General features: G+C 42.6%; 2 protein-coding genes across 4 annotated transcripts in view; one reads left to right on the top strand and one right to left on the bottom strand.

The window, feature by feature from the left end:
• The window catches only part of atad2b (ATPase family AAA domain containing 2B), a 136,675-nt gene extending 129,859 nt beyond the window's left edge, over positions 1-6,816 (top strand). For all 3 annotated transcript variants that reach the window (XM_076271652.1, XM_076271651.1, XM_076271650.1), the window contains exon 28: positions 2,273-6,816. In XM_076271652.1, coding sequence (XP_076127767.1) covers positions 2,273-2,314 — 42 coding nt within the window. In that variant the 3' untranslated portion in view covers positions 2,315-6,816. The remainder of the gene's footprint in view (positions 1-2,272) is intronic.
• A 1,358-nt stretch (positions 6,817-8,174) lies between these two features.
• Positions 8,175-27,500, bottom strand: part of klhl29 (kelch like family member 29) — a 243,334-nt gene continuing 224,008 nt past the window's right edge. The window contains exons 12-13 of the mRNA XM_076272852.1: positions 16,824-16,968; positions 8,175-9,730 (exon numbers count right to left, since the gene is read on the bottom strand). Of these exons, the coding sequence (XP_076128967.1) occupies positions 9,547-9,730; positions 16,824-16,968 (329 nt within the window). The 3' untranslated portion in view covers positions 8,175-9,546. The remainder of the gene's footprint in view (positions 9,731-16,823; positions 16,969-27,500) is intronic.

Below are 27,500 nucleotides of genomic sequence, written 5' to 3'. Positions count from 1 at the left end.
ATGGGATGTACAGAAAGTGAGTTGTGAGTTGTGTGTTAGAGCGAGAGTGCCTTGTTGTATAACCACACACACACACACGTGTGTGTGTGTGTGTGTGTATGTGTGTGTGTCAACAGTCCTTCAACAGTGTGTGACCACTCCGGAGACACACACACTTGTGCTCAGTCACACACACACAGGAGAATAAGTGTTTCCAAGTACCTGCACACGTAGAGGGAGTTCATTGGCTAGTTTGTGTGTGTGTGTGTGTCTGTAGAGAGTTGAAGGGCATCTGAGAGAGAACTGAAAAAAGCCCACTCCACCCTAGTTGCTGCTTGGCAACACGAAAATTAGGTTGGGGGGGTGGGGGTGTATGGGGTGGGGGTGGGGGGGTACTCTTGGGAAATTATGTTTGCTGTTCTCAGATGAGGTGCGGGTAATGTGGGCCGCCCCACTGCATAAGAAAACTCCACCGCTACACTAGGCTACTTCAGCTCCTCTGTGTGTGTGTGTGTGTGTGTGTGTGTGTGGTTGGTTGGTTGGGTGGTTAGTTGATTGGTGGTTGTGGGTGTATGAGCATGAGCGAATGTGTGTGTCTGTGTGTGTGTGTGTGGGGGGGGGGTGGGATGTCAGATCCAAAGGTTATTTGCTGGGTGTGTGTGTGTGTGTCGGCACTCAGCTGTTGTAGGGTAAAGAGCCCCTTCCAATGTACCTGGAGTGCCAAGGGCCTGTGTGTGTTTGTGTTTATTAACTGAAAGAAAAGGTCTGCGGTCACAGACACACACACACTCATGTTCACAGACATCATTACACACAGACTGTAAACCCAGAGATAGCAGCACTCGTACACTGTCATACAAATATCAATACCCACACTCAAATGCAGGACAGTCATTCTCTCATTCTCTTTCGCACAGATGTCCTCCAAGTTTCTCATGTCTGTGTGCAGACACACACTCACACAGATAGATGGACACACACCTCTCTCTCTCTTTCTCTCTATCTCCCTCTCTTACACACACACACACACACACACACACACACACACACACACACACACCAGGTCTCTTATTTGAATGTGTTTAATGATAATGCCTGGGCACAGAAGCCTTCATATGAATTAATTACCAGCTTCCATTTTGGCAGAGCAGCAGATTCCATTTATCATTTCTGCCTTTTTCCCCCGTAAGAAAGCCGCAGAGTAGCGCCCACTTAAAATTCCATTTGTCCAAATTAGCATGTGAATAACACTTAAAGAAGCACTCGTGTGTGTGTGTCTGTGTGTGTGTGTGTGTCTGTGTGTGTGTCTGTCTGTGTCTGTGTGTGTGTGTGTGTGTGTGTGTGTGTGTGTGTCTGTGTGTGTGTCTGCGTCTATGTCTTTCTGTGTGTGTGTGTGTGTGTGTGTGTGTGTGTGTGTGTGTGTGTGTGTGAGAGTGAAAGAGGCACTCGACCAGCATCCGCTCCTGCCACGCCACCATGTGCCACTCAGATAGAGATAGAGAGAGAGGCTTAAACTGTTGAGGGACTGAAATCATAAAGTGTGTGTGTGTATATAACTTGTGTCAGTAAGTATCAGTATTTTTGTTTGTGTCCTCGTTCACTTGTTCTAGAATCAATTTTTATTTCACAGTGCAAGTTAGCTAGGTGACTGAAGAGCACAACCAATAAACCCCCCAAATCTGAAACAGCTCAGAAGATCCCATGTCTGGGAATTGATCTTTCTTGCAGCCTTGCTCATACTCTGACACACACACACACACACACACACACCTCATGCCGCTACCCCATGGCTGGACAGTTAATTAGATAACACTAACTGCTGGTTCATTGCTCAAGTTGTTAAGTTAATGTATAAATAATATTGTAGTACATAAAACATGTTTTAGTCCATTGAATCTTCATCATTAGTGTTGTTGAATATTTATGTTTGTTAATATTACCAAATGTTTGCTGAAGATGAGGTTGGTGGCATTGAAATTGCATTCTGATTTGTGTTGCATTTTTATTTAAAGTTTTAATTAGATGAAATTTATTCAATTATAATTGATTTAATATGAAATGACCTAGTCAACATCAAGTACCTGTATAAACATCACTATTTGATATTCTTTTAGTTTGATATCATCTGAAGATGGATGTTTGGTCTTGATGCCTTATTCATTAGCTGGTGGTTGCTAAGGACACCTTAATGTGGATCATTATTGGTAACAGTGTGTGGTTGAGTTATTTATGTGTTTGTTTGTTTGTTTATGTTTGTTTGTTTATGTTTGTTTGTTTATGTTTGTGCCTGCAGGCGATGGAGAGGCGCGTGCGGCATTTTGAAACATTCCTGTAAGAGGTGTGGTCTGACTGCACCACAAACTCTCCAATCCGAGAGGAGACCAGCCTACTGAGCCACACCCCCTCCCTACCCACTGAGCCACACCCTCTGGTTGCCGAGGCGTGCAGGTGTACTGTTTCAGTCTTAACGGGGGGGAAAGAAAAGAGAAAAATAAACACAACAACAACACACAGACAACGTGTGACAAACAAAAATGGAGGGGCGAGCAAGACCCACAAACCAGGAGAAAAGGAAATGGCGAACTTGGTGCTATCGTCTCAGGTACTCTGGATAGAATCAGTCTACAGAACCAAACTCAGCTCAGTCTTTCATGCTCATTCTCTCTCTCTCTCACACACACACACACACACACACACACACACACACACACACACACACACACACACACACTCACAAATACATTAATGCTGACTGGCATTCTTGGTGCTATTGGGTGCTACTGGGTGCTTCTGGGTGCTATCGTTCTGTTTGCTGCTCCTTCGTTTTTTTTTTCCACAGACAAAAAAAAAAGGGAGAAGAAAAAGAAAGAAACAAAACAACAAAAAAAACACCAAAAGGAACAATGTGCAGGATTGTGTGATGTCTCAGCACGAGCCTGCCTCTGTTGTGATGACGAGACCTCCCAAGTATCCAGACGCACACCACACACACACACACACAGAGGCACAGATTCTCACCAGCATTTGGAAAATCCTTTTTGCGAATGAGGTGGAAGGGTGGAGTGGTTTGTGACATCATCATTGTCCAGACAAACCCCTCTTTATCCAATCAGTCCCTTCCACCGGTCTCTCCCGTAATATTTTAACTCTGTAGATTTTTTTCAACGTCAAAACTGTTTGGTAGCTTCAAGAATAGAACTGTTGATAATTTTACTTGTGAATTTTAAGAAGAAACAAAAAAAAAAGTCTTTGAAATGGGTACCAGTTTTTCGTAGCCATCACAGTCTCCCCTTCAAGGCGTCAAGTGGCGTCAGCCATCCTGTCACAAAAAAAAGCATTAAACAAAGAGTGCTTCAGCTATTCTTTATTTCCATATTGGTAAGCTTTCAAGGTCCTGGGATTTATATCTAAAGAGAGAGAAGAGAGTAGTTGCAATTCTTTTTTTGGAGACATTGTTTTTGTTTGAGCTGTGGAGTCGGTCTGAACAAGAATCATCACCTCTAAATGGTTGTGACCTCTAACCCTGTGACCTTCACATGACCTTGGTATGACCTTTAGCTGATGACCTCTAGTCCTATTGGTGGGTTATCCAACCTAGCCAGGCTAACAGGTTGATAACTGTCTCTATAACACATGCAGATACTCACTCATACACACATAGTAGAGTGACACTCATGCACACTCTCTCTCTCTCTCTCACCACACACACACACACACACACAAACACACACTTTCTCCAGCTCAGTGAAAACCCATGTCATTGCCATCTTGCCTCCGCCGTAGACACCCATGCGTGCGTACACACATGCTCTCACACCGACAGATATTGGTGTCAGCTCTATATGCAGACGGTGCTAAAGGGTGTGCTGGTTGTCCTGCAGAGATTGAGCTGTGGCCCAGAACTGACCCTGATCTGGCCCTGACATGGCAGAGTGATGTAGGTGCTGGTATGTAGAGACCAGTCTATTTAGAGGCATTAAGATTATAGGTAATTTTCAGTGCTCATGATTAAGCTAGTGCTAAACACACACACACACACACACACACATTGGTGATATGGCTATTTCTACAGTGTAGATTAGATCGCATCAGGTATTGAGAGAAGCATTATTTTCTGTTGGCTGGTGACATACATCTATGTCTCTCTCTCTCTCTCTCTCTCTCTCTCTCTCTCTCTCTCTCTCTCTCTCCCTCTCCCTCTCCCTCCCTCCACCTCGCTGTCTCATTGTTCTTCTCTAGTGAGTTTTGCTGTGTGTTGCGGAGCGTAGGCTGAGGGGTTGAGAAGTTGTCCCTCTCGCTGGGCGGTGGCGGCCCAGAGCTGGTGTAGTTCTGACCCTCCTCTTAGCTACTCTGTCCCAGGGGTCCCAAGGGCTATGTGTGTGCGCGACATCTAGCACCCCCCCATTCACTCTTTCAGAGGAAAGCTGAAATATTCCTGACTGCAGATGCACAACATGTCTAACGACAGCCTCTAGAATCACTTACACATGGAAAGGGATGGAGAGAGAGATAGAGAAGCCTAGAGACAGAATGAGAGAAGGAGAGAGGGATAGGGAAGCCTAGAGAGAGAATGAGAGCAAGGAGGGAACACATGGCTACCTCATCTAACCTCTGGGTTAACCATAGAGAGTAGAGAGTTTAAAGTGTGTGTGTGTGTGTGTATGTGTGTGTGCGGCGTGTGCGTGCGTGCGCGTGTGTGCTTCAGAGGTTTTAAATAGGCATCTCTTGCAGCTCAGAAACATAGAAGCTGGGACACCATAGTAAAAACACCCACATATGTCTACAAACACAAGTCCAGTGTATACTCATGCAACACACACTTGGTGCAAGACCCACACTCAAATTACAAACCCAGCTGCTGTACAAATGACAGGATTCCTCTTTTGTTGTTGTTTTTGTTTTTATGTACGCATATGAGCCAGAAAAGATACAGCGGCACCTGTAGACGGAAGTAGATATGTATGGTGTGGACATCCCTCTCTCTTTTTTTGTAAAACGTTAAAACCTACCTTTTTGTTTCTGTCCCACACACACACTGCCTAAAGTCCCAATAGGTCCCTCATGCTCCTCTGGTCCGTCAGCACGAAGACAGCTTTTTCCCACACTTTTGTCCTTTCTCTCTTTCACTCTCTTTGTGATATTTATTAACAGGATAATTATTACGCGGTGTTTTACAGGCAGATATACATTTAACGTTTTTGTACTTTTTTTTAAAAAAAGGCAACTAATTGGAGAAATAATTGTTACTGGAGTTTGAAAACTTTGTGCTGAACGGTGAAGAAGCACATTGGTGTAGCAGGTGTTTTTGTTTGTATGTTTGATTGTTTGCATTTTGTTTTTTTTTTTTGCTCGAGGAGAAGCTGGTCAGAGGTTTACATGGTCTCAGGTGTCTACTGCAGTAACCGATGGCGACTGACTGTTGGTCAGATCCGACACATGGTCGGACGCCATCTCGGAATGGTCTATTTATTCCTTTGTAATTATTATGACATTGACGACGATATGATTTTCTCTTCTGATTTTTTTTTTTTGTCCTTTGTTTGCTTTTCGGTAACAGACTGCTGGACAGGACGATGCTGAGTATCAAGCCAATGTGATTTCGAATTTGATAGTGACCACACACACGCAAACTCTCACACACGTATGCATAGCACGTCCTCCCAGTATAGACCCTGTGTTAGTGTAGTGCTCTGTTTACTACTGTGATTCTGACTTTCTCCCCTTTCATTCACACATACACACACACTTACATACTAATCACTAACATTCTCACCTGGACATAACAGCTCTAATCTAACCATTGCATGTCATCTGTGAGTGTGTGTGTGTGTGTGTTTTGCTTATCATTCTCTTCCTATTATGGCTCATTCTTGTCAGTGTAGTAGGTGTTTGGATGGTGCCGTATGTCTTGTTTATTGAGGGCAACACACACACATACACACACCACACATACAAACACAGAGACACACACACACACACACACACATTAACTCTTTATGTTTCATTACATAATGAAATCTGTCATTGGATGGGACAGAATGCAGACTCTAGTTTTTCCTCCTTAGGAGGTTGAGCTTAGTCCTTTTTTTTTTTAGACACAGCTGCCAAAATCCACCGTAGGGACGCTAGGCCAGTCCTGGACCAGACCTGAACCAGTCCAAACCAGTCCTGATCCTCACTGGTCTCTGTCTGAACTAGTCCTGATCCTCACTGGTTTCTGTCTGGCTTTCAAAAGTGAATCCGCATGTGGCCCAGAGCTGCAGCCAAAGCCGTCGGAAACTCACCTGTCTGAATCTCACTTGGAGTCGGTATCCCACGGTGATGCCCTAGGCAGACGAGTAAACAAAAACATTGATCGTTGCAACAGAGGTGTCTGCACAAGTGCTTGGTCCAGTAGGCAGAACGTTTGTTTGTTCGCTTTGTCTTTCTGTTTTTTCTTTTGAATTTCAACGTAACATCCTATTATTAGGTGATGTTTGACTGATATTGTAGTTTTGTGGGGGATTTTTTTTTTTCTGTTGTTTTGTAGCATTTGCCAGATATTTTTATTCTGATTATCATTTATGAACTATTGTTTTTTTTTCCTTTTCATCTCTAGAGTTGCTTATATAAACACCTAAAATATCCTCTCCTCTCCCAGCATTACTCTTGAGTTCTATGAGGTGAATTGCAAACATTTTACTGTAATTTTCCAAAATTAAAAACTGCTGTGACATACTTGAAATAAAGGTGCAAAATTGTTGTCTACGTTAAAGCGCTTTCCACTTTCACTTTGTTTTGTACGACCTCATTTTTTTTATTTTGCACTAAACACCTGGCTTGTGAATCAATAAAATGCATTTGGGTTCCTAAATACAAGTTTGTGACTTTTCATTCAGATTACGGCAAACTGTGTTTTGAATCGTGTTCGTGTTTAGCATGTTATAAAAGGGACTCATTACCTCGTCAACCACTTTAATCACCTTCGTTCTCCAGTGGAGAAGAAGAGGGTCCATCCTGGTGTCTGTGTGTTCATATCATGTAAAAGGTACTTGTCTGATTTGCTTCCATTTTGCATATCTCGCTTCTGGTACACGATCCTCTGGATACGGCTCAGAATTCGGATGTTGCAGTTTGGTATCACTTTGGTTAATGTTGCATGATGGCGTGAAGGTCTGTAGTCCCACTTGTTGGTGTGTGTGTGTCTGTCTGTAGCAATAGTGTGTTTAATTGCACCAATCAAAAGAGATGCTGATCGTGAAGTCAAGCAAAACCTGTGAAAAGTGTAGTTCCTGATTATAATACATCTCTGTTTTGGTTGAATTTAGTGAAATTCTCCTCACCTCCCTCTAGTATGTGCACGTAAAAAATAGAACTTATTTTTTATATATACATTCTTATACATTGAGATTTTGCATTCCTATTTCTGTGTATGGTTTCTAATACGATCTTAGACATTATACAGATCTATAAACTATAGGTTTGTATACTGTGTACACATATTGTATAATTAAAGCAAAATCAGTGGGATATCGCCACTCATAGAATTTCTCTGGTCCAATCAGATATTTATAAATAGTTTGACCGGTAAACTGCTGTATAATATATCTGTATACTTCCAAATTTGTCCTGGGACAAATGTCTGGGCTTTTTGGGGTGTTTTTTCTTTTTACTTTTATTTGGTCGGACAGAGAAAAGATGCTCGGAAATTAGTGGGAGCAAAGATGGGGCCGGGGTTTGTGAAATTACCTCAGGCCGTCTTCAGACCTGGGTCCCAGTCGGCACTGAGCCCATCTCTGTAAATAATTACTTTAAAAAAAAAAAAAAAAAATTTCACCAGCACCACCACAGACCAATGTCTCCGGGACCTCCCTCTCAGACACCGTTACACTCTGTATGGCAGAGTTCAACCTGCTCCCTCGTGAGGAGGGTGAAAGATGTGCTCCTTCATTAGGATGGCGTTTTGAATGTGGGTTAGATACCAAGAATAGACACCACAACAGATCCACCCTCGCCATAGAAGGATTTCCATCTGCACTTTGGACAGGATTTTTTTGGTTGTTTGTTTTCTTCTCTACAAATAAAAGAAAAATGACACTGCAAAAAAAATAGAAGCTTTAAAACTTTTTTTAGAATCAAGGGTATGTATTACTGTTTAGGCCTTAACAATTTATGTAAATTTTTGGATACAGATTTACAGACATTTTTTTTGAAGTCCATCATCCCTATTCAATGTCTAAAAACGTTTATACAGAATAACCCTCTGGCTTTTAAAATATACAGATTATTTCCTTCACAAAATATACATGGTATGGCTCGCCCAGGCAGCCTTCAGTGGAACACATTTGGGCCAAATCAGAGCCACATCTGGGCCGGACCTGTTCTGGAGTTTGCTGTGATTGGACTCTGATGGGCCCCGCCCCCTTGTTGTAAAGATAGAACAGAAAGAGGTAAAGAAATGGCAGATCTGACAGAAGTGGGAGGGCATTTTAGGAGACATTTAAACAGATACATTAGAAAAAGAAACGTATCAAAGAGTAAGGCAGATCAAAAACGACTAAATTGATTAAACAGATGGACAAATTGGATGGAGAGGAATGCAGGCAAACAGAAAGATGTCTATCTGACTGAGGCAAATATGTATCAGACAAGCAGAAAGCTGGTATTGGTCACAGCGCTGTCAGAGAGACCGATCCTGCAGAAATGTAGATTAGAACGGGTCAGTGGGATAGACAGATGGGCATCCTTATGTGAAAGAGGGCAGACAGTTAGACAAAGCCCTGGAGTGAAGAATCTCCTCCTCTTCCTCCAGCCACTGGTCACTTGTGCTTCAGATTCAGGAGTACGTTTTAGAAAAGGTCACAGTAAAGAAAGTTCAGAGTTCAGTTCCTGATATGTTTGAAAGAAATGTCTCAACCCTGTGTTCCCCAGGCTAACATCCCCTTGCCACTCACTCACACACACACACACATTTGTGGTCTATCAGGTACAGTGATCACCGCCACTTCATTCTCGAGGAGTCCTTTGATGCCTGTGAAGTCCAATTCTTGAATGACACTGCCTCTGCAGTTGACCTCTGCGCACACACACACACACACTGTGGAAAGGACTCCTGTGGCCTGCTACATCCAGCAGAGTTGAGGAAGGAACAGAGAAGAGATGCAGTATCGTGTTGCCTCAGGATGAAGGTCCCTCCCAGACAGAAAAGGTTTCAGGTAACACCGGGGCTGGCTGGTGTCAATTCCTGTGTGGCGGTGATGGTGATGGTGGGGAGATTCTGAGACCACTTCCTGGTAACTGCAGTAGCTAGGGTTTGGAGACCTGACCAGGCCTATGATGGTCACTTCCTGTCACACACATACAACAGGAGAGCAAAAAAGAAGACTATGGTAGGTCTCTGATGTCACTTCCTGCCAAGCAGTGGTTTGGCACTCAATGTGGTGTGTCTTGGGGATATTCGGTCTCAGAGCAGCTCGGACACAGATCTGACCCAAACTCTGGACTGAACCCACCACAGTCTGCTGCCAACTGGTGTATATGTATGGGTGTGTGTGTGTGTGTATGTGAGTTTGTGTGTGTGTTTGGGGGTCAGCCGCTCTGAATGTACTTCTTGATGACCACACAGCCGTGTCTGAAGAGGGGGCAGGGGAGGTTCTGCAGCAGCGTCCAGGCGTTGGCGCTCGGGTCGAACACCTCCATGCTGCCCAGCACCGGCCCCTCGCTGCTCACGATGCCCCCTGTGGAGTAGATCTTCCCATCCAGGATCACCGCACTATACAGCCGCAGGCAGACAGAGAGAGAGAGTCATTATGAGTGAAAAAAAATTAAATGGTTTGTAAAATCAGCATCACTGAATTTACCCAGATACTCTCACACTGTTAGGTAGCCTATATTCTCAATAGAATCTGTCAACACTAGTCTGTCCATCCAAACAGTGGAGATGGCGAGAGAGAGAAGAATGCCAGTTCATCAAGCTTATAAATTACATTTTCATCTGCCTGGAAATGATGTAAACGTAGGCCTAAGACAAAATACGATACAATCGCCCCTTTTTAATACATGTTTTTATTTTCTAATCAGAATTAAATTATTCCAGTGATTCCATCTTAATATATCCAAATGATCAGATTGCCCATCGCATGCACAAGGGTGCTCAAAGCTGGATGTTACAAAAAGAAACCAATCCGTATGGCGATTGGAATGGACTACATCACCCCTTTAATCCGATTAAAGTTCCAATCGAAACGGGAAGTTTTATACTGCTTGAGATGTGTATATTCATATTTTTATTCTGACTGAGGCATGAATCCGATTCTACATTTTAAAAAAAAACGGTATGGGTGTGAACATTTCTGTATCCATTTCTCACAAAATTAGCAGGAGGAGCTAGAGAAGACGGCAGACTGTCCCGGACACTGCAGTCTACACCTGATGTGACTCAGGGGAGACATCCCGGAATATTGTTTGCAATAAATACAGTTTAAATTTCCTTATTCATTAAAATGGACATGGTGACTGATTAAATCAATTTCTATGATGTAGTTTTAATAAACCATTGTTGTCATACATTTAACAGGCCTGCATTGTAGCACATAAATTCAGTGTTTATTAAATATTTTTCTGTGTGTCATCTATTTACCCAACATAAAATAACAGAATATCAAAATGCTTTCAGTAGGCTAGCCTCCCTTCGATTTTTGTTAATTTTTGCACATTGCAACATAAGGAAACAACAGACGAAACTTGTTATATTAGTCATGGGGAGATTTCTTCCAAACTGCCCTGTCTTTAAAATGACGTCATAAGGGCGGGTTCTAGCTCGTCCAACGCGTGGAGAGCAGCGCCAACACCGACAGTCATGTTGTCGTATGAAGTCAGGCGCAATCAGACGCAGTTCATCCCAAACGACCCTAATGACACTTTTTAATGTCCAAAACAACCTTCTGCCGATAGCAATACCAATCTGAAACAATCTTTTTTCCCTCTATTAAAACTGTATTATTACACGGCTCTTCAGAGTGCTGCAGAAAGTTCCATTCACATGAATGGGCCTTCCCAACGTTCGGGCCTATGTTAAATCTACTTATACCATGGTCTAGGTTGAAAAGGGTGTCGTTTAAAAAGTGATATACTACACCTATAAAAAGACGTTCCGTTCGAATTGTCTGGTGACAGTTCTAAATCACTGTGCTGGCTCAAACGCTAGTTGGTAACCAAGGCAGCATTATCAACAATCAACTTATCAACATTCCACAGCGTTGCGATAAACAGCTGAAAACACTAACGATTTTAGCTCTAAAACTCATTTAGTATTAATAATTGATTTCATATTTATTTATTTCGTAAGTGGCCATGGTATAAACGGGATAATGCCCTTCGATGCGTCCATTATCAGAAATAAATGGACTACGCGGGAAGCAACCATCCTCCGCTTTGCGTCGGACAGTTCACGCCTCCATTTATTATTATGACCGCCGCGCAGCGAAGCGGCGGTCATATAGGTTTAGTCAGATTTTTTTTTCCTTTTTTTTTTTTTTTTTTTTTTCTTTTTCGCATGCCCAAATTTCCGTCAATAAGTCCCGGGACACTGAAAGACCGGGGTACACGAAACTTGGTGGGCATGTAACCCCACATGGATAGCATGGAACCATCGTTTTTCGTTTTGATCTGTAGCCCCCCCCGCTGGACTGATGCCCCCGAAAGGAGGGTAGGGCAGACACAGTTTTCTGGGAATATCTCGAAAACCGTAGGGTTTAGGAGGACCATTTTTTTTTGTATGTTGATCTCAAGGGGCCATGTCAACCCATTCCATAACCACTCATTTCATGTATAGCGCCACCTAGTTAAACACAAAAAAGTAAAAATGAGGTGTTGTAATCGCAGGTATCTGTGACCTAACTTAGTCAAAACTGCACGAAATTGGAAGTGTAGGATCGATCATTATGACACCCTCTGAATGCACGCCAAGTTTCGTGGAATTCCGTTCATGGAGGGCCACACAATAAATTAATTTATGTTACTATACACCAACTGGCCTGTAGGTGGCCGGAGACAGTTTTCTGTGAATATCTCGAGAACCGTAGGGCCTAGGAGGTCCACCTTTTTTTTGTATATTGATCTCAAGGGGCCATGTCAACCCATCCCATTACCACTTATTTCATGTATAGCGCCACCTAGTTAAAAATTAAAAAGCAAAAAATTAGGTGTTTTCATCACAATATCTCTGGCTGACATGGTCAAAACTGCACGAAATTGAAAGTGTAGGATCATTATGACACCCTCCGAATGCATGCCAAGTTTTGTGTACTTTCGTTCATGGGGGGCCTTACAATAAAATAATTTATGTGTACATTTAGTGACGTACACCAACAAGGATTCCCGGGACACTGAAAGACCGGGGTACACAAAACTTGGTGGGCATGTACCCCCACATGGATAGCATGGAACCGTCATTTTTCGTTTTGATCTGTAGCCCCCCCGCTGGACTGGACCCCCCGAAAGGAGGGTAGGCCAGACACAGTTCTCTGTGAATATCTTGAGAACTGTAGGGCTTAGGATGACCATTTTTTTCCGTATATTTGCCTCCAGGGGTCATGTTAACCCATTTCATTTGCACACATGTGCACAAACAGATACACACACACACACACAGTAATCATACGTATGACACATACTCACACAGTAGACATATGTACGCTTCCATGCACAGACACATACGCAGGCACACACACAAGCACGCACACACACACACTCACACACACACACACCCACACACATAACATAAACATAACACAAACAATCAAGAATTTCTCAGAATTATGAACAGGCAAGATGGAGGTGGGGTTGTATAAAATGAATTTTACATGTGAAAATCTATGAACTAATCATGTTTTGGTACTTGTTGTCTAGCAGATACCAGTGAGAATTGAGTAAGGATAATGCAATTTAGTGAGACAGTTAGAATCATATAGGCCTTTCAGCGTGATTTCTTTTTGTGGAAAAAATGAGCTGGACTGGGCGGCGGTCATATTTTGTACCGCTCTGCGGTACATCTACTTATTTATTTATTTATTTTTATTTTTTTTCGCATGCCCAAATTTCCGTCAATGAGTCCCGGGACACTGAAAGACCGGGGTACACGAAACTTAGTGGGCATGTAACCCCACATGGATAGCATGGAACCATCGTTTTTCGTTTTGATCTGTAGCCCCCCCGCTGGACTGGACCCCCGAAAGGAGGGTAGGGCAGACACAGTTTTCTGTGAATATCTCGAAAACCGTAGGGTTTAGTAGGACCATTTTTTTTTGTATGTTGATCTCAAGGGGCCATGTCAACCCATTCCATAACCACTCATTTCATGTATAGCGCCACCTAGTTAAACACAAAAAAGTAAAAATGAGGTGTTATAATCACAGGTATCTGTGACCTAACATAGTCAAAACTGCACGAAATTAGAAGGGTAGGATCATTATGACACCCTCTGTATGCACGCCAAATTTTGTGGAATTCCGTTCATGGGGGGCCACACAATAAATTAATTTATGTTACTATACACCAACTGGCCTGTAGGTGGCCGGAGACAGTTTTCTGTGAATATCTCGAGAACCGTAGGGCCTAGGAGGTCCACCTTTTTTATGTATGTTGGTCTTAAGGGGGCATGTCAACCCATCCCATTACCACTTATTTCATGTATAGCGCCACCTAGTTAAAAATTAAAAAGCAAAAAATTAGGTGTTTTCATCACAATATCTCTGGCTGACAAGGTCAAAACTGCACAAAAATAAAAGTGTAGGATCATTATGACACCCTCCGAATGCATGCCAAGTTTTGTGTACATTCGTTCATGGGGGGCCTTACAATAAAATAATTTATGTGTACATTTAGTGACGTACACCAACAAGGATTCCCGGGACACTGAAAGACCGGGGTACACAAAACTTGGTGGACATGTACCCCCACATGGATAGCATGGAACCGTCATTTTTCGTTTTGATCTGTAGCCCCCCCGCTGGACTGGACCCCCCGAAAGGAGGGTAGGGCAGACACAGTTCTCTGTGAATATCTTGAGAACTGTAGGGCCTAGGATGACCATTTTTTTCCGTATGTTTGCCTCCAGGGGTCATGTTAACCCATTTCATGTGCACACATGTGCACAAACAGATACACACACACACACACATACATTCACAGTAATCATACGTATGACACATACTCACACAGTAGACATATGTACGCTTGCATGCACAGGCACATACGCAGGCACACACACAAGCACGCACACACACACACACACACCCACACACACTCACACACACACACACCCACACACATAACATAAACATAACACAAACAATCAAGAATTTCTCAGAATTATGAACAGGCAAGATGGAGGTGGGGTTGTATAAAATTAATTTTACATGTGAAATCTATGAACTAATCATGTTTTGGTACTTGTTGTCTAGCAGATACCAAGCATTGAGTGTGGATAATGCAATTTAGTGAGACAGTTAGAATCATATAGGCCTTTCAGCGTGATTTCTTTTTGTGGAAAAAATGTGCTGGACTGGGCGGCGGTCATATTTTGTACCGCTCTGCGGTACATCTAGTTTCTGATAATGGACACCTCGTCGGGCATTATCCCTTACATAAATCACCAGCAAAGTATATAATCACCGCTGTCAATGGCAACGGGTTGATTAACGTCTTTCATATCCCTCTGCAAGAATTCCGTTCGCTTATTGCAATGGAATTTCATTGAAAGGGAAAGTAGGCTAGGCCTAAGCTAAGACGTTGCCACGCAACATCTGAAACTGTCAAGTTCTATCTGTGTGGAGAACTATTTATTTTGTCAGCGGAAGACACGAAACGGTAGCAAAATAATTTTTAAAGATTCATTGTGTTAGGTTTCTTTTTTCGTTTTGGCAAGTAGCCGTGTAATAAGCGGGAAAATGTATTGTCCGCCGGTAATTATCAGAAAATAAGTCCCTTCAGGTCGAAGCAAAACACCTCCGCTGCTCGTCAGGGTTCTGTTCTCCCTGTCGGGACTTATTTACTGATAATTACCGGCGGCCTATCCCTTACTTACTGTAGGCTGAAGGTATATTTCTTTACAAGAAGTGGAAAATCCTGACTATTGTTCTGTTGTATAAAGATGTAGGCTACTTTAACAAATCTATAAAAGCTGAACTATGTAAGCACAGGATTTCTTCAATGCCACTTGTGTGTTTGTATTTCAAGAAACTTTGGAAACGGCATTGGATTGAAATATTGATGGGGAAAATCAATGAGTGAAAAAGTGTGGATATTTGGGGCAGTTGAGTTACTCTTTAAAACATGGGGTGGCCAATTCACTGCACTTTTGCAATCAAAAAAGGAATTTGTTTTCATTGAAAGACCATCCAACCAAGGACAGCTAGCTTGTTCTTTTAGACTGTGTATGTCTGTGCACTTTCACTGCATTCAGCTATCACAAGAGAGGACTCCTTTTAGAGAGCCCCCCCCCCACACACACACACACACACACACACACACACACACACACACACATCACACATTTACACGCACATACAAACACACTGTCCCTTTCTCACACACACACATACACACAATCTCTCATTCTGTCTCTCTTACTCGCTCACTAAGGCACACACACACACACACACACACACACACACACACACACACACACACACACACTGAGTAAGCGTCGCTGTGTAAAGCTGTTTGTTTAGCAGAGGTGCAGCTGTTGCCTGTAGATTAGAGTTGACTCCGCTTGAGTCTCTCCTCCCTGACAAAGCCTCTTCCTCCTCTCTTTTCTCTTCTCTTCTCTTCCCTCTCTCTTTCTCTCCCCCCGTCTCTCACCGCTTCTCTCTCCCGGTGTCCCTCCTCCCTGACAAAGCCTCTTCCCCCTCTTTCAACTCTTCCCCTCTCTTTCTCCCCCTCTTTCTCTCTCTCCCTCCTGTCTTCTGTTCTCTTTCTGTCACTTCCCCTTTGCTCTGTCTCTCCCTCATCCCTGCCTCATCACGTTCTCTCTATCCCCTGCTGTCTTTCCCTTAAGAACACTCCACTCTTTATCTCTTTTTTTCTCCATCTCTCTCTCCGTCCCTCTTTCCGTCTCTCTTAGTTTCTTCTCTCCATCCCTTTCTTTCCATCTCCCCACACACCACACACTCCAAAACTCTCCAACGCAACGTCCCTAAACACAAAGAGTTTGCTTGAGCACAGAAGACTACCATGGTGCTGTGACTGCTACCCCCCCCCCCCCCCCCCCCCACACACACACACACACACACACACACACATCTGTAGAATGGGCTAAGGGCTGAACTTTGTGTGTGTGTGCGTGACAGACGTAAAGAGGCCAAACAGAGGGAAAGTGTGTGTGTGTGTGTGTGTGTGTGTGTGTGTGTGTGTGTGTGTGTGGAGGAAGACTTGTGTTGACAATTCAACACTTTCATGTACATCTGATGTGAGCAGTTTCTGAAACACAATCATGGCTTTCCAGACAATTATGTATTCCCTCTCGAACAATGAAACTGCTTCAAGGGGGTCAGTATTTGATTAGATTTTTTCCAGGAAAGTAAAACCCGCTGTTGGGTGCCAGTGTAGTGCTTTTAGTGTGGATACGATTGTAAGAGAGTGTGTGTGTGTGTCTCCGCCATTATCTGGAATGGTGTGCATGTATGTGTGAAAAACTGTCTGGAGTGTTTCTTGTGTGTTGTTGTTGAATGTGTGTGTGATAGATAGATAGAGACCATGTGTGAGAGTGTGTGAGACACTCGTGTGTGTGTGTGTGTGTGTGTGTGTGTGTGTGTGTGTGTGTGTGTGTGTGTGTGTGTGTATGTGAGAGAGAGAGAGAGAGATACCTGCAGAACTGTCTGGAGTGGTTCATGTTGGGTCCTGCCTTGATGTTGCCCTTGTCAGGGTCATAGATGGTGGTGGCTCTGGCATAGGCTCCGCCCAGGATGAAGACCAGTCCATTCAGACTCACTGCTGGGGCATACTTATTATCTACAACACACACACACACACACACACACACACACACACACCACACAGTTATTAACTAAAAGACAGGGGCACACTTAATGCATACAACAGATATAGAGATAGAAAGAGAGAGAGAGAGAGAGAGAGAGAGAGAGAGAGAGAGAGAGAGAGAGAGAGAGAGAGAGAGAAAGGGACAGAGAGAAGTAGATGGATGAATAGATCAGCAGATAGATAAAAGTTCATAAGTTGATGGATGGAGAGAGTGAACTGATGGGTGGTCAATACTCATATGGATGGATGTACATACCTAGACGCTTTGTGAGATGCCTATAGATATATTATATTTGGGTGGATGTGTGTTTGTGTTTCCCCTTTTGTTTGTTTGTGTTTCCCCCATGAGATTAAGGTTTTTTGTGCAGAGATCTGTCTCTTCACAGCCAGCGCTTTGGCAGGACCACACTGCATTATGGCTGTGCCAGTTAAGCTGCTTTTGAGGACTGATAGAATGAGAATGAGAACGGGAACAAGAGAGAGGTGGACAGGCAATAAGAGGAAGGAAACAGAGAGACACATTTTCTCTCAGATGTCACTCTGAAAGACAGAACAGAACAACGGAATGAAAAACAAAACTAGAAAAATAAAGAAATAAACAGATTTGATGATTTGCTTCTAGCATTTGAGATGGTTGTGTCTTTGAGGCTGCTGACCCCCCTCATTGGTCTCTTAAGGTCAGATGAAGAAATTGCCCAAAAGATGAAGACTTGAGCAATGTGTTGCTGCTAACTCCACGTATCTGGAGGCTTATCAGTAGGCACAGTACACACTGTACTACTTAATGAGAACCTCACTGAGCATTAAGGCAATCTGTGCACAAAATATGAGCTGCTTGAAACACAAAAAGGTGTTCAGTGTGAATTTGAAGGACAGATTAAGGTCAATATAAGTTATTAGTCTGAAGACCTTTGAGGACTTTGCTGTGTTGTTAGTGACTCGTTAAGCGACTGAGTGGGAAAGTTGTGTGGGTGGGTATGTGTTTGTATGCCGATGACCCTGTGTTCACACACTGTCAATCTGCTGTATTCTCGGCGACCGATACCATCTGGTGCGTGCTATTTATAATAGTGAGGACGAGGAGCTTCTCTGACACCTGAGCTAGGAGAAAAAAACTCAATGAAAAAATAAATAATGAGAACTGTATATAACTATATTGGGTTCATCTTTAAGGGAAGAAAAAGATGCTATACACTTGATATTTCTTACATGCAATCTCTCTACTATATATGCTAGAAAAACAATCCTGACAAAGAATCCCTAGAAGAAGAGATATTTTGTCTTAATGGAACCTTCCTGGTAAAATAAAGGATTTTTTGATTTTTTTAAATCATGAGGGGCTACAAGCTTCATCTTTCAGAGAAATTAAAAAATGGCGGTTCCTCAACATAGCCTACATACATATGAGGAGTTAGACCAGAGGAATGCAATGGCTGAGATTAAATGGCAGCTGTGCTGTTTCTCTGCCGTGGTCTACAGCTGCCTCAACCCAACGGTAGCAGTCAGGTGGATCCCCCCAGCAGATGGGACCTTATCACGCTGTAGCCGCACACACATATATGGGTAAACATCTGAGCAGGTGAAAAATAATCACACCTTTCATGGCACGGCAAATGACTGACAGCAAAACACTCGTCGATGCATATTAAAACCAAGAGGTCGTCAGTGTAACTTGGCACAACGCAAAACGGCCAACTTATGAATGCGCCACGCCAGGCACGCTGACGGAGAAATTGTCTCCCAAACGATTCCAGGCGAGCCAATTTATCACAGCGATGAATAATTCACAACGCCAGTGCTACATTGGGTTTGTTTTGTCGGGCCGATTGACACGCTCTCCTGCAAATAGATGTGTGCGCTTGTGTGTGTGTTTGCGTGCAGAGCTAGCGCAGGGCAACCGTCGGATTTAATGGCTCGAATAAATAAGGAGGGCTATTCAACAGGGGCGCCATTTGATATTCAACGTGGGGAAGACGGCTTGTCTTATTGCGCGACATGCGTGTGCATCTACCCGTCAGACGGCGATGATTAAAACATTGTCAGTCAGATGGAAAGGGATAGGCCATACTTAACGACCTCAACCGTGCAGCTAGGCAAACACTGTTAGGCAGAGACAAGCTCAGAGCAATGATCTGACATAATGGTCCACAAGGCAGAGAATGGTATCGAACTAGACTGACACCTCCGTTGGTTTGGACTGTGAATCACTGCATTATGACTGATCCAGAGTCTGTGGATTAAGTAAGTATAGTATAATTATATATACTGTTTTGATCCTGTGAGGGAAATTTGGTCTCTTCATTTATCCCAATCCGTGAATTAGTGAAACACACTCAGCTCACAGTGAACACACAGTGAGGTGAAGCACACACTAATCCCGGCGCATTGAGCTGCCTGCAACAACAGTGGCGCCAAAGTCACTAAGAAGGTGGGAAGCAAGATCAATTAAGCTTAAAACTAAATCTAATTTAAGAGAAGAAAAGACAACATAATCAGATGAGCACAGAATCCACTCTGACAGAAAGGTTCAGATCCACCTCACCGATAGGGGCAAAGATGTGGACTAGTAGTGCTATGCAATGAGCCTGTAATGGATCCGTGTAGAATCACCACCGGAGCCAGAACCAGAACCAGTCATCTAGACACATTCTTGGCTCCAACTCCCTGCTTTGTCTCATCTAGCCTTGCAGCAGTAGGAACATTTCATGTGTAGCCTACTTTAACGGTGTGATATGTAGTGCCTCTTGTGCATACTTGTACACATAGTGCATAGCTCACATTGCAATGCACTCTTCTACTTGTAATGCATTATTCCAGAGTGCGGCTATTCAGTCATGATAAACATAAACCATATCCTTGCATTCCTGTGTATCATGCCTTTCAGCTTATTTACTTTTCTCTCCTATTTCTCTTGTTTATTTACATTTGTCTTGCCCTGGAGAAAGTAAACAAATGTATGAAAACATCTGAAAGAGATGCAAGCCTCTCTCTCTCTCTCTCTCTCTCTCTCTCTCTCTCTCTCTCTCTCTCTCTTATCTCTCTCTCTCTCTGATGCATTGTGATACAACATCCCTCACCTTTGAAGAACATCCACAATCAAGTGGATAGATGGGTCAGACAACATGGCCATCACTTCTCTCACTAATCTACATATTGCAGATGTTTTACAAATTAGTGCTCCTAGGAAGAATTAGCTGTAAATTCTGTGGGACTGCACCTGTACAAAAAAAGCCCTTTTTGGACTACACCTGTTAGCCCTTTATTAAATACATAAATATTTCTATAGAATAAATGCTCAGATAGCCCAAGTCGGAGACTACATGAGGGGGAGGGGGGGGGGGTTCTATCCAGTGACTACAGGGCCCATCAGCTTAATTAATCACTTAATTAATCACATGTGCTGTGACGCTCTTGCAGGGGTGATCTTTATCAGACAGCAACCAACTGTAGCACGAGAGATGGCTAGTTATGCTTCAGATGTCACAACAAAACAAAAGACCATACACATGCGCACACACACACACAACACACACACAAACACGGTAGCTGTGGCAAAAAGTTAGATATGCTTCGTAACAAAAAAGCGCACAAACACATCCATAAAGAGATAGAGAACAAAGCACCAGCTGCAGTGTAGTCAAAGGTTAGATATCCGTCAGATTTCAAAACAAACGAACATACACACACACACACACACACACACACACATCACACACACACACACACACACACATCACACAGACACCAGAGAGAGAGAGCGAGAGAACAAAACACCAGCCTACAAAACACACACAACACAAGCACATGGTCAGATCAAACTGGTGAGCGCTGACGTGTAGGGGTAGGTGGCGGTGATGCCTAGTGAGTTCACCAGTGAGTCAGGTGGTGTGACGCCCATCTGGGTTGATTGGCGGTGAGGACTCCAGCCCCTTTTATCTCCCACCCCAAAGGGAACCAAAGGGAACCAAAGACCAGACCAAAACACAGCTGCCTGCTGACGTGACGAATACCGTGTTAGACACTATTCGTTTAGGAGGCTCAGAGAAACCATTTAGCTCGGGGACAAAAAGAAGTCTCGTGACATTTACATTTTTTAAAAAACAAAAGGAGTTTGGCATTCCAGTGCTTTCAAGTTCTTTCCAGTTAAGGTCAATCAATTTACAATAATAAAAACAAGAAAGAATAAACTAGACTGAGCGATTAGAAAGAGTAAAAGACTATAAAAGTATACAAATCAGATAAAACATTGATATGGAACCATTAAAAGTAATTGGAACAAAGATAAAAGTACACAATCCCTGCATCTTGGTTTTGTTTGTTTTTATGTAATGTTTGTTATTTTGTGTAATGTCCTGTTCAATTTTTGTATTTATTTGTCTAGTTAAACGTATTCTCTCTTTATTTATGTCATTTTTGATATTCTTAGTCCTTTTTTTCTGCTTACAAGATGGCTGATACAGTAATGTTAATGCCAAGTTAAGGTTATTCCATTGGGCTAAAGATAACTTCCTTGGGCCTCTGAAATCCGTCCATCCATCCATGAACAACGCTGCACTTCCAATGTCTGGTTAGAAATATTGCTCAGGGCAAACTCTGCGAGAGATCTGCCGCTGCCACGACCACCGAGCTGCTGCTGACCTGCGGGCTGCCATGCATGCTAACACCTAACGTTAGGGGCCTGGAGTCTGGATCGAGTAAGGAACTCTGATAACAACCAACTACGGAAACAATAAACTGTCGCTGTTAAAATCCCCCTAGCTGCTGATCTGCAAGATCCAGAGCTGGCCACTCTGAGAATGAGATTCATTCATTTGATTGGCTCCACGCCCTCTTACACCAATCGAATGTGTGAGGGTTGGCAGCTCTGAAGATCGCCCATGACTTCAGACTGTTCTGTGCTTCCAGTGCTCTCCAGACTGCCAGTAAATCCTCCTGGTTGGTCTGTTATAAAGACACAGCTGCATGCGTTGCCTTTTCACGCAAGTCATCATTGCCCTTGGACATTTTTCAGCCGGTTGGATGCAAGTAATTGGACTATTTTTTTACTTTTAATTTCTTTTATTTATTTTTTGTATGTTTGTTGTCTGTCTTGTATGTCTTGGTGTCACGGGTATGCTGGAGATTAGGTCGCTCCGTCCAGCATCTTTTGCCTTGTGTATCATTTGTTATTTTGTAAATTTGATTGTTTATGTCTTGGTGTCACATACGCTGGCAACTACGCCGCTCCGTGCGGCATTGTCTTGTGTGTCAGTGTCTTGTGTGTGGAGTGCTTTGGGTTGCACTCTATGCATACAAAAATGTGCTATATAAACGTGACTTGACTTGACAATAACAATAAAAACAAGGCAAAGGAGAGGTGAAGGAGCAAAATTAACACTATAATGTCTGAGTAAAAGAAGTAAAAATTAAGTAATAAAAAGTCGTAAAAAGACTTAAGCTACATGATGCAGATACAGATACATGTTCCCAGCCCAACCTGGCACAGGGCCAGTGGGCCAGAAAGCAGAACTGAGCCGAATCACCCTACTGCTGGATGGCATCTGGCATAGTATAGTCCATGAGCCACAGGGGGTTGTCACTACCACTTGGGGGGGCAAATTCTCACTATATTTTTCTGAAAGCTACATATCTCTGGAGTATAAAATGGTATGATAGCAAGTTGGATCTTGTAGCTTTGTGGCTGTACAGGCCTTCAAAGTTGACCTCTGATTTGAAAAAAAAGGAAATTCCGCCTATTGGCTTTTTTTGTTTAAACACTCATAAGAGCCCAGAAAATAATCCAAATCGTATTATTACTGATGCATATGTGGTGTTTGATGTTGGCATACATATTTTGACTCATTATGTGATTTTGCTCTTCATTTTGGTTGATAAAATTCAAGATTTACGTGCAAAAAAAAGCTAATTTGAGTTTTCAGAGCAACATGTTATGGCAATACCTGAATGCAGACCTTATTGATCATTACTATTCTACCTTCCTTACTTTCAATTGCGAGTTGAAATTAATGTTAAATGATGACATACATAGGTCTGCAGTACAAATGTTTTTTAAATTGTAGCTGAAACGAGTACAAGGGATCTTTAATCTATTCATTGAATTCATCGTCAGAACAGGAGCACAGAGGATGCCATCTCTATGGCACTTCACTCTGCCCTGTCCCACCTTGACAATAGCAACACCTATGTAAGAATGCTGTTCATTGACTTCAGCTCAGCGTTCAACACCATCATCCCCTCCAAACTGATCACCAAACTCAGTGAACTGGGCATCAATACCTCCCTCTGTAACTGGATTCTGGACTACGTGTATTGCATTCATTGTCTACACTTGAGATAAATAAGTTTGTTTTTTCTTTTATCACATACACATATATTGGTAGATGTTTTTTCTTTACCTTGACATGTTTCAACGTATACTTCCATCTTCATCAGAAGGTCACATGGTGGAGTAGTGTGACTTGTTTTTATCAGCTGATTTTGTTACGGAGGTTTGATCCACCTGTCAGTTTTTTGACAGGTGGACCACACCTCTTGCTGTCAGTCAGCCGCCCCCCAGGACGGCACTCCAGGTATGGGAGAGCATATACGCTCCCTCATCTCTGTTCATCGTCTTTGGGCTCCGCTTTCTTATTTCAATCGCCTCCTTTATCCAGCGGTGGTATCGGTTGTTCTCCTGCTTAATGACTGGCATGCAGGAGGTGTGGTCCACCTGTCAAAAAACTGACAGGTGGATCACACCTCCGTAACAACATCACCTGATAAAAACGCGTCACACTACTCCACCGTGTGACCTTTTGATGAACACGGAAGTATACGTCGAAACATGTCAAGGTAAAGAAAAAACATCTACCAATAAATGTGTATGTGATAAAAGAAAAACCAAACTTATGGATTCTGGACTTCCTAACCAACAGACCTCCGTCTCACCTGAGACCTCACCTCCTCAACCATCGAACACCAGTGTACCACAGGGATGTGTGCTGAGCCCTCTCCTCTACTCCCTCTTCACTACGACTGCACACCTGTACATGGCTCTAACACCATTGTCAAGTTTGCAGATGACACTACGGTGATTGGGCTCATCAGCAATAATGATGAGACGGCCTACAGGGAGGAGGTCCAGCACCTAACATCGTGGTGCACTGATAACAACCTGGCTCTCAACACCAAGAAGACCAAAGAGCTCATTGTGGTCTTCAGGAAGTCTAAAGCTAGCACACACACACCCATTTTCATCAACAGGACTGAGGTGGCGCGTGTCACCAGCTTCAAGTTTCTGGGTGTCCACATCTCTGAGGACCTCTCTTGGACCCTCAACACCTCTACCCTGATCAAAAAGGCTCACCAGCGTCTCTTCTTTCTGAGGTCCATCTGTCTCCTCAGATCCTGGTGAACGTCTACCGCTGCAACATCGAGAGCATCCTCACCAACTGTGTCACAGTTTGGTATGACAACTGCTCTGCCCACGACGGGAAAGCACTGCAGAGGGTGGTGAAAACTGTCCAACCCATCACCGGTTCCTCACTCCCCTCCATCGAGGCCATCCAGGGCAAGCGATGTTTCGTAAGGCGCGCATCATCAAAGACTGTTCTCACCCCAACCACAGACTGTTCACCCCACTCCCCTCCGGGAGGCGTTACAGGTCTCTCCGCATCCGAACCAGCAGGTTCAAAGGAAGCTTCTTTCCTGCGGCTGTCACCCTACTGAAGTCTGACCTGACTGCCTGTGCCTGTTGAGGTGTCCACGACCATGGCAACCTTGACAGGGACAACAAGGAGGCGGACATCCCCTAGCCCCCCCCACAACTGCACTACCCTATCCCACCCATCTATCCCATCCATCTATTTATTTACAAATGTACATACTGTAATTACACTTATACTGTACATAGCCATATTCTACTGCTTTTCATCCTGCACATACACTTATTATTAATACTATTGTAATGTTACTGTTTCTGCACTACAATGGTACTGTTACCACACTGCACATAGTTGTACATACTGTACCTATCTGTCTATATGGTTCATACACTAATTATCCATATTTATTCAGTTTTTCTGTAATATATTCTGTTAATACACTGCATATATCTATATTGTTCTTACTACTACTATAATGGTACCGCCACTACATTGCACATACCTGTACATGTTGTTCATACATTGTTCATATTACAGTACATAGCCATATTTATTCTGCTCTTATAAGGTAACTGCTAATACACTGCACATATTTATATTTAATTTATGCTACTCTAAACCACCTTCTGCAAAACAACTGTATACTACTGTCTACACTGCACTATATTTCTTGTCCTGTCTATGCACCACCTGCCTATACTGTGTATATCACATTGTACTTTTCTGCTTTTTTGCACTTCTGGTTAGACACAAACTACATTTCGTTGTCTCTGTACTTGTTCTCTGCACAATGACAATGAAGTTAAATCTAATCTAATTTAATCTAAAAAATGATCTGCCTCTGCTTTGTCTCTTTACGGATCATGCTATGAATAGCAGCAGCAATGTCTGCATAAGTAGAGACATTGTTATTGACCTTCTGGACCAGAGACATTCCATCAATGATTGTTGCTGTATTATATTCATCTGGAAGATTATCTGATAGTGATGCAAGTTTCTGCAAATGCTTTGCTTTAGAGGTTTTCCTTGGGGTCCCCTCAGGTGTCGCCAATGACCATGGTTAAGGTCCAAGAGGGAGTGCTGCTTTAGAGGTTTTCCTTGGGGTCCCCTCAGGTGTCGCCAATGACCATGGTTAAGGTCCAAAGGGTGACAAAAGACTTCTCTCATGTCCAGTCTTTAACATGATGGTCTTGCCATGTGCCTGTGTTTTCTTTTTTGACTCATGCTCGTAAATGTATTTAATTTTTGCTTTGTCAATGTATCATGGAATTTGTGCTTAGGTGTATCTGATTCCAGCCTCTATGTCATGATCTTTGCCTGTAGTATGAGCCTGAATCAGATCATCCCTAACCTCGTGTTGCTTTGCCTGCTGTAGATATGCAAATGAACTCATGTTCCTCTGAAAATGGATTGATCCAATTTCAGTTTCTGTCTCATCAGATCTAACTGTGTAGAATTTTTAAAACTGTTGTAAATGTATGTACTTGTAGATCAAGTCTTGGAAAATAGTTTTTATTTCTTTTCAATGGAAATTATTTTAACATCAGATGAAAGACAATTTTAAGTATGATAATAATAATAATAATACATAATGATAACAATGTGTAAAGTATGAATATTTTCACCAACCAGTTCATCTACATCTCATTCCCACATTCTTACTAGTCAAAAGTACAACTGAAATGTATAATGTAGATCATTTTAGAACCTGTGATGCAATTACCATAATTTCCCAACTATTAGCTGCAGCTTATACAATGATTTTGCAAAATTTCTTCAGCTATGAGGTTAATACACGGGGGCAGTTAATATGGTATATGCTTTTGTTTCTTTTAACTTGCATAAAACACTGTCCTGTGGCTTATACACAATACGGCTAATACACAGGAAATTACTGCATGTATTTCATGTGCCCTGGACATTATAAAATTATAATATTTATGTTAAGCTGGGTACATGTGGTGATGTGAACAATTTTCATATGGTATTCCTTGAATGTAAAGGTAATATGTGATTGGTAATCATGATGTTTTGATCTCTTGGAATATCTCTTATGGGTAGTTTTAATAAAATACTAATTTACTGAATTTTGGGGTGTTTCCGAATAGTACATTTACAAATAGTAAATAGCATAGCAATGCAGACCTATGTAATCATTTGTATTTCAAGTCTCTGCTGAGAGGTAGGAAGGTATAAATACATTGATTAATGAGGTAGTGGGCATTTCAATTAGTGCTGCAACACGTTGTGTCTCTGAAAACGTAGATTTGCTCATTATTACACATAAATCTTGAATTTTATCAACCAAAATGAAGGGCAAAATCACATAATGATTCAAAATATGTATGCCAACATCAAACACCACATATGCATCAGTAATAATGAGGTTTGAATTATTTTCTGGGCTCTTATGAGTGGTTTAACAAAAAAAAAAAGCCAATAGGCGGAATTTCCTTTTTTCAAATCAGAGGTCAACTTTGAAGGCCTGTACAGCCACAAAGCTACAAGATCCAACTTGCTATCATACCATTTTATATTCCAGAGATATGTAGCTTTCAGAAAAATATAGTGAGAATTTGCCCCCCCAAGTGGTAGTGACATGCCCCTTTTTGGGCCTGTGGCTCATGGACTAGTAAAATTTAGCTCAGTTTGTCTCCTGGCTTTAAGAGGGAGAGAGCCGATAGGTGGTGGAAGCAGGCCAGAGACGCGAGCTACAGTACGCAAACGCGGCGAGAGAAATCAAAACAGCAGCAGCTCACCGAGAAGCTCAGTGATCAAAGGGTATAAAAAGATGTATGCAACTCCAAAACTCAAAACTCACAGGTGAGGAAACACGGTTTTCTGTTCTTTCATCTAACC

The sequence above is a fragment of the Alosa pseudoharengus genome, unplaced genomic scaffold (assembly GCF_046254945.1).
Source record: "Alosa pseudoharengus isolate Yale_2024_CS ecotype anadromous, Long Island Sound unplaced genomic scaffold, YU_APseudo_1.1 YU_APseudo_1.1_scf_7, whole genome shotgun sequence".
NCBI lineage: Eukaryota > Metazoa > Chordata > Actinopteri > Clupeiformes > Clupeidae > Alosa > Alosa pseudoharengus.
Note: the sequence above shows the minus strand (reverse complement) of the source record. Positions and strands in the feature narration are given on the sequence as shown.